General features: G+C 41.3%; 1 protein-coding gene across 1 annotated transcript; it reads left to right on the top strand.

Annotated features, from left to right (window-relative positions):
- Window positions 1–10,312: 10,312 nt before the first annotated feature.
- On the top strand, window positions 10,313–10,582 carry LOC118850871 (ubiquitin-like protein 5). The gene has a single exon (XM_036760510.1). The coding sequence runs from the start codon at window positions 10,361–10,363 to the stop codon at window positions 10,580–10,582; it is 222 nt and encodes a 73-aa protein (XP_036616405.1). The 5' UTR covers window positions 10,313–10,360.
- Window positions 10,583–12,967: the final 2,385 nt, after the last annotated feature.

Below are 12,967 nucleotides of genomic sequence, written 5' to 3' on the forward strand. Positions count from 1 at the left end.
AGCTGGCTGTATAAAATAGCTCTGACATCAACAGCACATCCCCTCAAGCTTGGAACAAAGTACTCTTTGCTCTATAAGCAGCCATACCCCAACAAAAGACTCAAGAGTCAAGTAAGTTGTCTGGGAACATAGCCAGGCATCGAAAACACACTTATATTCAGTCTCAGACTTTAGAATCCTTCTTTGGTGGCAAAGAAGACCAAAACATATGGCCTGAAGAAGTCAACAAAGTGCAAGAGCCTACACCAAAAGCCTCCAAGAAAAACATGAACTTGTCTCAGGCCATGGAAGAACTCAAAAAGCAGTTGGAAAAGCAAGTTAGAGAAGGAGAGGAAAAATTGGGTAGAGAAATGAGAATGATCCAAGAAAACCATGAAAAACAAGTCAATGACTTGCTAAAGGAGACCCAAAAACATACTGAAAAAAATATCGAAGAAAACAACACTTTAAAAAATAGACTAACTCAAATGGCAAAAGAGCTCCAAAAAGCCAATGAGGAGAAGAATGCCTTGAAAGGCAGAATTACCCAAATGGAAAAGGAGGTCCAAAAGACCACTGAAGAAAATACTACCTTAAAAATTAGATTGGAGCAAGTAGAAGCTAGTGACTTTATGAGAAATCAAGATATTACAAAACAGAACCAAAGGAATGAAAAAATGGAAGACAATGTCAAATATCTCATTGGAAAAACCACTGACCTAGAAAATAGATCCAGGAGAGATAATTTAAAAATTATTGGACTACCTGAAAGCCATGATCAAAAAAAAAAGTCTAGATATCATCTTTCAAGAAATTGTCAAGGAGAACTGCCCTGATGTTCTAGAGCCAGAGGGTAAAATAGAAATTGAAAGAATCCACAGATCACCTCCTCAAAAAGATCCCAAAAAGAAAACTCCTAGGAACATTGCCACCAAATTCCAGAGCTCCCAGGTCAAGGAGAAAATACTGCAAACAGCCAGAAAGAAACAATTTGAATATTGTGGAAAAACAATCAGGATAATACAGGATCTGGCAGCTTCCACATTAAGGAACCGAAGGGCTTGGAGTATGATATTCCGGAGGTCAATGGAGCTAGGATTAAAACCAAGAATCACCTACCCAGCAAAACTGAGTATCATGCTCCAAGGCAAAATATGGATTTTCAATAAAATAGAGGACTTTCAAGCTTTCTCAATGAAAAGACCAGAGCTGAATAGAAAATGTGACTTTCAGACACAAGAATCAAGAGAAGCATGAAAAGGTAAACAAGAAAGAGAAATCATAAGGGACTTACTAAAGTTGAACTGTTTTGTTTACATTCCTACATGGAAAGATGATGTATATGATTCATGAGACCTCAATATCATAGTAGCTGAAAGGAATATGCATATATATATATATATGTGTGTGTGTATATACATATTTATACATATGTGTGTGTCTATGTATATATGTAGATACACACACACACACACACACACAAAGGGCAAAGGGTGAGTTGAATATGAAGGGATGATATCTAAAAAAATAAAATCAATTTAAGGGATAAGAGAGGAATATATTGAGAGAGGGAGAAAGGGAGAGATAGAATGGGTAAATTATCTCACATAAAAGAGGCAAGAAAAAGTGGTTCTGTAGGAAGGGAAGAGGGGGCAGGTGAGGGGGAATGAGTAAATCTTGCTCTCATCGTATTTGACCTGAGGAGGGAATACCATACATACTCACTTGGGTATCTTACCCCACAGGAAAGAAGGAGGAAGAAGATAAAAAAGGCGAGATGATAGAAGTGAAGGCGGATGGGCAGAGGAGGTAATAAAAAACAAACATTTTCGAAAAGGGACAGGGTCTAGGGAGAAAATTCAATAAAGGGGGATAGGTTAGGAAGGAGCAAAACATAGTTAATCTTTCACAACATGAGTATTGTGGAAGGGTTTTACATAATGATATGCATGTGGCCTATGTTGAATTGCTTGCCTTCTTAGGGAGAGTAGGTGGGGAGGGAAGAGGGGAGAGAATTTGGAACTCAAAGTTTAAAAAACAGATGTTCAAAAACAACAACAACAAAAAAAAGTTTTTTCATGCAACTAGGAAATAAGATACACAGGCAAAGGGGCATAGAAATTTATCTTGTCCTACAAGAGAAGAAAGTTAAGGGGGATGGAAGGGGAGTGGGGTGACAGATGGGAGGGCTGACTGGGTAACAGGGCAACCAGAATATACACCATCTTGGAGTGAGGGGAGGGTAGAAATGGGCAAAAAGTTTGTAATTCAAACTTTTGTGAAAATCAATGCTGAAAACTAAATATATTAAATAAATTTAAAAAAAAGAAAAAAATATGCAGAGACTGTTCTTGGGAAAAGGCAAAAAGGAGTTTATTACATTCTCATGAGAAAGGACACACCCCAACAAGTGGGGGGGGGTGGGGCATACGGCTCAAAGCAAGTTATATAGACCCTTATGCAAAGTTCCCCCACCCCCTACTGGCTCCTCTTCCCATTGATTGGATTTGGAACTCACATTCTAAATGCGGCATTTTCTCCCCAGCAACAGAGAACAAAGGACAAAAAGGCAAGTGTGAGACCAGGGAGTGGTATTCAGCAAAAAGGGAGTAAAAGCTAGATAAACAGGACCTTGCAGGTGTCTACTGATTTAATTTCTTGTCTCTACTTTCTCAGCAGAGCAGTTTCTAAAAATATAGAAGGGGTACAGGGTAGAGATGGATGATAGGAGAGGTAAGGTCTTGTCCCACATGGAGGGGTCTTCACTATTTCAGCATTCCACTCAATGTTTGTATATAATTGTTGCCAGGTTGGTCCCTGCCTTAGACTGTGATCTTCTTAAGGTAAGGTACTGTCTTTTTGGTTTCTTTGTATCTCTAGCATTTAGTACAGTGACTTGTATGCAATATGGATTTAATAAATGCTTAATTAACTGTCAAATAAATGTTAAACAAAATTATTTTAATTAAACTTTAAATTTATTTAAATAATTAAAATTTAATCCTAATTAAATTAATTTAATTAATTTTTAAAAATTAAAATAAAAAATGTTATCTAAAATTGTTTCTGGTAGACTTTAGGCTAAGTTTGTTGTTCAGTCATGTCCCACTCTGGGTGATCCCATTTGGGGTTTCAACGGCAAAGATATTGGAGTGGTTTGCCATTCTCTTTTTCAGCTCATGTTTTTTGGTGAGGAACTGAGGCAAACAGGGTTAAAATGATTTGCCCGGGGTCACACAGCCAGTTAGTGTCTGAGGTCATCCGAACTCAGGTCATCCTGACAAAGGGGCAGCTAGATGGCAAAGTGGATAAAGCACAGGGTCTGGAGTCCAGAACACTCATTTTCTTGCCTCTCCCTGTCCCTGAGTTACTCTTTCCCAACTCCTTCCTTTAGCCCTGACTCTATGTGGCCCTGGTCTCTGCCATCCAGAGGAAAAAAATTTCTTGTAGGAAAATAGGTAGACAACTCTCTCTTTGGAAAAGAACTCTGGGAGCCTACTTAAGAAGGAGTTTTTGGTTGATTTTTTTTTTGTTATTATTATTGTTTTCCCCTCCTTAACACAACTATTAGCTCATTCTTTGCTCAGGGTAATGAAATTGTGAACAGTCAGGATTAATTTTTAAACTTTGCTTTTAAATAGTTGAATAATATTCTTTCAATAAAAACTCTGGTTCATTTGAGCCCCACACCAGAAATCCTGGAAAACTGAAATCTGTCTCTTTTTATCCATTGTTTTCCCCTCCCCCCACCTCTCAGAGGTCCATCCAGTGGTCTCCAGGCCTTTTATCCTCAGTCCCAAGGCTCTCCAAGCAGATAAACATTGGTGAGCCCTTTTTACAATTAAAATATTGTAAAATATCAGATATAAATACTATAGAGGCAGGCAAATGAGATATTTGACTTCTAGGTAACTCTCACCCTGGAACCCCTTCTCCCACTGAGGATTCCCTTCAGGGGCCACCCTTTTGGAGATCCCCCTCTCAACTCTCTAATCTTCTCCATCATATCCCCACGTGGGTACCTTCTATCTCCCCTTTTTAACTTCCCTATTGTATTGTTTTCTCCAATTAGAATGTAAGCTCCTGGCGGGTGTAACCAGAATGGACTTTGTTTTCTTTGAATGACTCAGCTTACCTCATTGAGCTTCTCTGGACACTGGGGCTTGCTCTTCCGGGGCAGGAAGCCCAGCGACCATGCCAGGAATCAGAGAACTTCCTGTGTGATGAGTCATGGGGCTGGCTGAGGGGACTGGTCTACGCTAGAGGGAGGGGCCAAGTCAAGAACCAATCAGCCCTGGTCATTCAGGCAGCACTTGATGATGTCAAAAACTCTATAAGAGGGGAGAGGACAGCTTGAAGATCCTCTCTTCCTTTTCTGGTTGGAGCCAGAGACGCCTACAGCTGAAGTTGAGCTGCTGGTAGCAGAGCTGACTGGAGGCTAGTGGGTAATCTTCTTACTGTAGAGGGGAAGCATGTATACGATTTTGCCTTATACCATCTCGCTTCTCTGTGGCCTCCTGGTTACCCTTGTGAGGCGGACTTATTGGGCCTGGAAGCTTTTGATGAAAATATCAAAATGGGGACGCTGGTTTGTGGGCTTGTTACTGTGGAGTGTAAATACATGCTTTAGTTCTCCTGCCTTCTGCCTAGAGAATTCCTTATATCCTGCGGTTCCGGACCTTTTAGGCACATATGAGATTCTCTTTGAAATCATAAATTCTGCCTTCCTAATATAGAGAGCAAGGCCAGTATTATTTTTTTTCTTTGCTTATATTTGTATCCCCAGCACTCAGCATAGAATCTGGCACAAAGTTAGTATTTAATATTTCTTTCCTTCTTGTTCAGTCATTTTCAATCTTGGCTGACTCTCCATGACCCCATTTGGGGTTTTCTTGACAAAGATACAAGAGTGGTTTGCCATGTCCTTCTCTAGCTCATTTTACAGATAGGAAACTTTGCCCAGGGTCACATGGCTAGTAAGTGTCTGAGGCCAGATTTAAACTCATAAAAATGAGTCTTTCTGACTTCAGGAGCAGCACTCCATCCACTGTGCTACCTATCTGATTTGCTCCCAAATAACTTACATTCTAGATAGAAATCACTGGAGTGGTGCCCAGTGGCAATGATGAAACCAAGAACAGATCTGTGTTAGGGTGAGCAGTCCAATGACATCGCTAAGAGAAATCATTGGCTCTGCATAGTTGAAGGCACTGGAGGTGTGAGTTGCATACACATCATGTGTGTATGTATGTGTGTGTGTGTGTGCGTATGTGTGTACACTTCTCCTGGTCACACAGAATCCTTGCTTGTGCGCCTTACCATGTATGTTCTGCTTATGTGTTGTTGTTGTCAGTCATGTCTGACTCTTTGTAACTCCATTTTGTGGTTTTTCTTGGCAAAGATAACAGAGTGATTTGCCATTTTCTTTTCTAGCTCATTTGACAGATAAAGAAACTGAAGCAAACAGGGTAAAATGACTTGCCCAGGGTCACACAACTAGTAAGCGTGTAAGACCAGATTTGAACTCACAAAGATGAGTCTTCCTGACTCCAGGCCCAGTGTTCTATCTGCTGCACCACCTAGCTGCCTAATTTTTGATATTGTGTGTATTTATGAAAGGGTGAACACCATGGGACTATGATTTGTTTCTATTTTGTTAAATATCTTTACATTAAGCTGATTGTGTTCTCTGGTTAATGGTTAAAGATAAACACATTAGTGGGGGCTCATGAGCTATAGTCTTCTGGGTACTGACCCATGGAGTAACTTGGGTGGTCATCCCCTGGGGCACTCACCCCCTAAGTTGAGGGATGCCCCACTGGCTTCTATTGTAGATAAATATGATTTAGATAAAGTAGTGGGAACAATTCTAAGTAAGACTCAAGTGTGAGCTTTGCAGCCTCTTATCTGTATGATCTTGAGGAAATAATTTAATCTCCAGGGGCCTCATTTTCTGTAAAATGAGGGAGTTGGACAAGATTATTTCTAGGGTCCTTGCCAGCTCTAATCTGTGATTCTAAAGCAGGGGGCGGTTTAAGTTTCTCCAGCAAGGAAGAAGCATGATACATTCCTGTCTATTTAAGTTTCAACCACGTTAATCCTGGATAGTCCTTGGAAACTGCCTGTAATGTTTACACTGTTACAGATTTTTCATAATAATGATACCTTCTGTTACCTCTATTTGCACTAGATCAATGGCTCCCAACCTTTTCCAGTATTAAGTACCCTCTAAAAAATGATGGCTCTCTCTATGATAGTAGTCATACTATAGTTATCTGTTGGTGGAGAAAATACATGTTGACAAGAAGTTACTATGAACTCAGGAATGCTTTTTAATAAAACTGTATTTTGTTAAATCACAATGTATGTAGATTCTATTGTGATTTAACAAAATACAGTTTTCATGTTTTGCTCACCATAACCCTATGAAGTAAATAGGATGAGTTTATTCTTTCCATTTTGCAGATAAGGAAACTGAGACTCAAAAGGTTAAGTAACTCATTCATCATCATAGTAGACCTCTAGCCTCCTATCTCTCAGATCTGTGCTTTTTATACTATATCACACTTCTCACAATATTAATTGGAGTTTTTCTTGTTGATCACAATATTGGCAGTCAATTATGGCAGATCTATAATTCTTTATTCATCTGGGACTCATTTCCTTCATCAGTAAAATGAAGAGTGTAGACTAGATGACCTCTGGCCCCATTTAGCTAGAAATCTATCATCCTAACTCACTTAACCTCAATGGGCCTCCATTTTTCCATCTGTGAAATGAGGGATTGGACTACATGGCCTCGAAGGCTCCTTCCAGCTGTAGACCTAGGGTCTCTTTTTGGCTGTTTAGAAATGAAGCATGTTGAGAATCGAGAATAGTCCTCAGCAGTCTGTACACTTTATAAATGTTTATTCTCAATACTACTATAGCTTGGCTAATCAATAAATACAATCAGCTCAATGTAAAATAGCCATGTAGACAGGGAGTGAGAGATAATGGGACCCTTGGCTGTGTGGTGAAAGAAATTGCATGGAAGCTAGGAACCACAAGGGGGCAGCAGCAGCTCATCTGAGTTTCCTGGAAGGAAGTACAGTAGAAGTGGGAAAGTAGCCTTGCCCTTTTCCCAGTGATACTAGAAGCAAAGTAGCCTTGAGAATGTGTCAACAATTCCAGCTCAATGGAGAAAGCATCTCAGAACCCAACGGTGTTACCAGAAAACTCAACAGAAGCTTTGCAGGAGTCAAATGGAAGCATGATGGGCAGAAAAGAGTCTGAGCAGGGATACCACGGCCACCTCTACATCAGCAGTCTGAGATGCCTTGGCTATGGATGTGGCCTTTCCTAAGGTCTTTGCAAGTTGTCTTAGAGCCTACTTTACCCTGACTTTGGTTTAGTTTTCCCACAATACATTCACTTTGAGACTATGTTCTGTCTTGTTTGTTGAGGAAAAATTTGGAGAGCCCGGAATTTTCTGACTTACTACACCATGTTCCCAGCTTCATCTTAATTTAAAAAAAAAAAATTAAATGTATTCTGAGTGTAAGGAATTGTGTTAAGACACAAAGATAGAATGACACAGTCATAGAACAAGGATAGGATCTGAACCTGTGATTTTATTAATATAGAGAAGCCCATGGTGAGGAAGCTCCCTCTACCAATGCAAGTTACCATCTTCTCTGCAGATTGTGGTCACTGAGCAATCAGTTCACAAGAATTTATAAGGTATTATTATTATTATGAAAGTACTATTTATTATAAGGTATTATTACTATGTGATGGTATAGATAAGAAATAAGGAACTTGAACCCTGATTCTCTTGGCTCCAAAGCCCTCTCTTTCCATTATGCAACACTGCCTATAGAAAAGAATGAAGCTAATTGGGCAATTTCCCCATCTGAACAATGAAGGGGTGGGACTAAATATCCTCTATGGTCCCTGCCAACTCTTTAAATTCATGATCCAATTATCCATAGTGCTTCGTATATGGGTGATAAGACATGATTATTCAAACGAATTGAATTTGCCTACTAAGGGATCTATAAGAACTCAAACTACAACCTTGGACCCTTTAATTCCTGTGCTTGAACCCATTAAGATGGGAGGCATTAGGTAACCCCCAAAATATATAATTTCATTTGTACACCAAATCAAATTAACCACATCCTAAATAAAAGGATAGGAAGGCCTTTGCTATAATGAGAAAGAGAGTCTCCCAGGCCACAAGACCCAAGATGCTGGAGGAACTTACAGGATACTTACTCCCAGTCTTCAGGAGCCCTAAATACAAAGGAGACTTTAATAATAAGGCAAAGGAATTCAGACTTTCAGTTTGCACTTGGACTCCTGAGGCCCCCATGGGGGATGACAGGATATAAGCTATCTTTGCAGATGAAGAAACTGGGGCTCATGGAGGTTAGATGATTTGCCCAAGGTCACACAGGCAGTAGATGTCAGAGATGGAATTTGAATAAGATCCTTGGAATTAGAGGGCCAGAGGTACTGCACCTTCCATTATACTATGAAGGCCCATCCCTTCCACCCCAGAGCAGTCCAGCCTATGACCTATTCAGTGACATTGTATTCTCACCTAATCAAAGCCTGCCCTCAGGAAGCTGAAGTTTCTCCAGAGCTAACTAGGAGGAAACTGGAATCAGAATCTCCAAACTGAACCTTCCCCCCCCCAATAACTGAAGCACTGTTCCCCTTTAAAGATCCCAACTAAAAGTACTCGATTCTGCCTCACCTCAAAGGTGTCCAGTGAGAATGGTCCTTCTCCCCAGTCTTCAGAGGCAGCCCATTCCACTTTGGGAAAAGTCATTCATCCAATCACAGTAGCACTTCTGAGTTCTAATCCTATTTCCTCTCACACATCATCGATGAGCCTCGAGGAACTATAGCTGAAGTAAAGGCTACAATACTTATTTTCCTCCAGCTAGTGCCTAAACCAGGGGTGGGGAACCTGAGGCCTCAAGGTCACTTGTGACCCCCTAGGCCCTTTGACTTAATCCAAACTTCACAGAACAAATGCTATTAATATAGGGATTTGTTCCATAAAACTTGGACTCAGTCAAAAGGCCAAACCCAAAGACCTAGAAGGCTGCACGTGGCCTTGAGGCTGCAGATATCCCACCCCTGGCCTAAACTCAGTCCTTAGCTACTTACCTTTGAGATTGTGCATTTCTGTCCCTGAGTTTTTTCTCCACTTACCACAGGTGGAGATAGTGTCTATAGAAAAAGGGATTTACATGTTTCCCCCAGTAGGTTCTCTGGGGCCAACCTCCACTGCACAGGCCACAGGCCAAGGCCAAACCAAAAGCCAAATATCTAAAGTAAAAAAAGTTATGGGGTTGGGGCATTGGTGGGTAGAGGATAAGCAGGGAAAAGAAGAGGGCAGGCCATCAAGGCTTTGACTAATTAGCAGAGTGATTCAGACTGGAGGGGTGAGAAGAGGTTGCAGTGGGTTTATTTCTTTGTTCAGTGAATGTGAACAATGTGAAGTGGTGGACTGGGGTGGGAGCAATGCTGCCAAAGGCTCTATTGAGCTCCATCTCCTTTCCCCCTCTACCTCCTGCCCCAGACCCAAGCACCAGATGGGCAGACTCCAAGGCCAATGGTGCTGCTACTACTGGCCAGGTCAGGCCAAGCCAGAGGGCCCCTCTCCCCCATGCCCCCAGTCCTACCAGCTCTGCCTGATTGGTATCTATAAGTCATCATCCTAAACCAAAGAAAGGAAACCAAATGGATTCTGGGAAATTAAAGAAAAGTCAGTAATGGGCAGGGAAAGGAGGTAGTCTGCAGTAACCGGAGGCAGCCTTAGGAAAACCACTTAAAAGATAGGGAAGTTCCTAGTTTAGGGGAAAGGCTTCCATAAAGTGCCACATGCTGGAGACTCTGGCTGTCTCAGCTTTCTGACCAGCTGGTTCAAAGTCAGATCTCGTCAGAATATGAGAGCACGGCCTGGATTGCCAGGGCTGGAGAGGACAGCAGGACATCTGCTCCAATCCCTCGTTGTTTGGGGAAAGGAGGAAGTTTGGAAGGGAATAGCTAGTTTTTAAGTGTGGACTCAAGGAGGGCCCTCCCAGTCTCCAAGGATTGACAAGTACTTGTGCATCTTGATTATTTAACATTGCAACTCTCAAGTATCTAGGAAGCTCCTGATACTTAGAGCCAGCATTTTGAAGTGGGGGGGTGGGGAGGGGGCGGGGAGCGGGGGTGTTCACAGGTTCAATTTTCACAAGTTAATAGAGCGGCTTCTGGGTTTCGCACTTCCGGTTTCCGGTTTCTGGCTCTCATAAAAGGCAGCCGCGGCCGGGCAGTGCCAGTGTGCGTTCTCAGTGAAGCCGGAGCTGCAGCTGCTGGTGGCTGAGGGCATCCCGGTACCATGATCGAGGTCGTGTGCAACGATCGGCTGGGCAAGAAGGTCCGTGTGAAATGCAACCCCGAAGACTCCATAGGGGACTTGAAGAAACTGATCGCGGCCCAGACGGGCACCCGCTGGAACAAGATCGTCCTGAAGAAATGGTACACGGTCTTCAAGGACCACGTGACCCTGGCAGACTATGAGATCCACGACGGGATGAACCTGGAGCTCTACTATGGTTAGAGGGCGAGGGGCACGCCCCGGAGCCCAAATGTGCGCGTCTTCCCTCTCTTTTTTTTTTCTTTTAAAAATATAAAAGGCTAAAATAACTTTTAAAAAAGAGCAAAGTTAATAGCGCGGCTTCCATCGGGTTTCCAGGGGCCCCTAAAGTATAGGCGGGCGGTGCATGTGCTTTAGGAATCAAGTAATCATGGATTCAGAGAAACTGAGCAAGGCTCATACACACTGCTGCAGAGGGAAGGGAGCAGAAAGAGCAGAACGATTTATACATTGACAAACAATATTGTAAAGACGAGCAACTCTACAAGACTTTGAAACTTTGATCAGCACCATAACAGACCACAGTGCCAGAGGGCACAGGATAGAACAGTGCTACTCACCTCCAGGAAAGGAGGTGAGGGACTCAGGGTGCAGATAGAGGCTTAGTTCTTTTGTTCTTATTAACAGGACCAATGCAGAAATTTGTTTTGCTTGACTCTACATGTTTGTAAAATGATTTTGTTTTCTTTGATTTCTCTGGGAGAAAGAATTTACAACTGAAAATAAAATGTAGTTTAAAAAATAAACCAGTTAATGTGTGTTTATTATGTCTATTATGCAAACCCTTGGGGATACCAATATGAACCAACAAGAAGATTTCTTACAAACCGAAGTGTGACACCTTCCCACAAGATTGTTACTGGGTTTTTCCCCCAAGAAAATTACCCCCGGTAAGTGATAAAAGTGATTTCTGGGAAGAGGTCCCTATCAACAGAAAGGCTCAGGTTCTTATAGCAAGTAGTGCTTGAACCAAGTTCTGAATGGAGCTCAAGGTTCTACAGGGCAGAGGTGACAAAATAGTGCATTCCAGGACAGTGTAAAGATACTGAGATGGAAAATGGAAGATTTCATGCCTGGGATACAAAGTAGGTCCATTTGGTTGGAATGTAAAGTACCTGAAGGAAAATAATGTGCAACAAGCCTGGAAAAGTAGGCAGGCTGGAGGTCCATTTGTGAAGGCCTTTGAAAGTTAAATAGAAGTCTTTGTATTTTATCCAGGATGCAGAGGTTAAGGTGTTTTTTGAGCAGGAGTATCTACCTTCTGAGAAAGCTCATCCTTTTTTTGAACAGTACTAATAATTTTCCTTATTTTATAGGGAGTTTAGAAGTAGCAGAAACTTGCTTCCCTGTAATTTCTACCCACTGGTCCTAGTTCTACCTTCAATCAATTAACACACATTTATTAAGCACTTAGTATGTGTCAGACTCTTTGCAATAGGAAAAAAGGCAAGAGACTGGGGGAAGAGGTGTCTAGAGAGCAATACAAAGTGTCATAGATGATAACAGAATTGGGGAAGGGAATAAGTATTTACATAGTGCCTGTTATGTGGTAGGCACTGTGCTACATGCTTTTTACAAATATTATCTCAAGATAAAATAGACAATATTGATTACATAAAACTGAAAAGCTCTGCACAAACAAAATCAATTCAGCTGAAATTAGAAGGGAAACAATTAACTGAGGGAAAGAGCTTTGCAGTAAATTGCTCTGATAAAAGTTTGATATACAAGATGTGTGTGTGTATCAGATTTGAATATAAACAAGTCATTCTTTCATATAGTTAAAAGATATGAATGGACACTTCTCTAAGGAAAAATCCAAGCTATCAATAGCCATATGAAAAAAAAAATCCTCCCAGTTGCTAATAATAAGTGAAATTCAAATTAAAATGGGTGGTGCAGCTGGGTGGTGCAGTGAGTAGAGTGCCAGCCCTGGAGTCAGGAGGACCTGAGTTCAAATCCAGCCTGACACTTGACACATGTACTAGCTGTGTGACCTTGGGCAACTTAACCCCAATTGCCCTGCCAAAAAAACAAAAAAAAAAGTACCCATCAGTCTAGTAAACATGACAAAAGGGGATAGTCACAAATGTTGGAGGGATTGTGGGAGTAGTGGTACATTAATGCACTGTTGATAGAGGGAGTGAATTGGTCCATCCATTCTGATAAATAACTTGGAACTGTGTCCATAATGTCACTAAACTGTGTCTGTCAAGTTCCAAATAACAAAAAAGTTAAAATTATATTTTAAAAAAGTAAAAAATGACCCTGCCTATAAGGAGTTTACATTCTAATGGAGCAGGCAACATGTAATTGGTCCCATACAAAATATATACAAGAGTATATGGAAAGTAATTTTAGAGGGTGAAGCACTAGCAGCTGGAGAGACATTGGTCTCATGTAGAAGGTGGCAAACACACCAAGGCTAACCCCTCTTCTCCACTGCAAACTTTCCAGCCCTTGAAGACAAGTAGTATATGCCACCTAAATTTTTTCATCTTAATATTAAAAATATATTAAATACATTCTGAGTGCCAAGCATTGTGTTAAGACACGAAAATAAAATGA

This window comes from Trichosurus vulpecula, chromosome 5 (assembly GCF_011100635.1).
Source record: "Trichosurus vulpecula isolate mTriVul1 chromosome 5, mTriVul1.pri, whole genome shotgun sequence".
In the NCBI taxonomy this organism is placed as follows: domain Eukaryota; kingdom Metazoa; phylum Chordata; class Mammalia; order Diprotodontia; family Phalangeridae; genus Trichosurus; species Trichosurus vulpecula.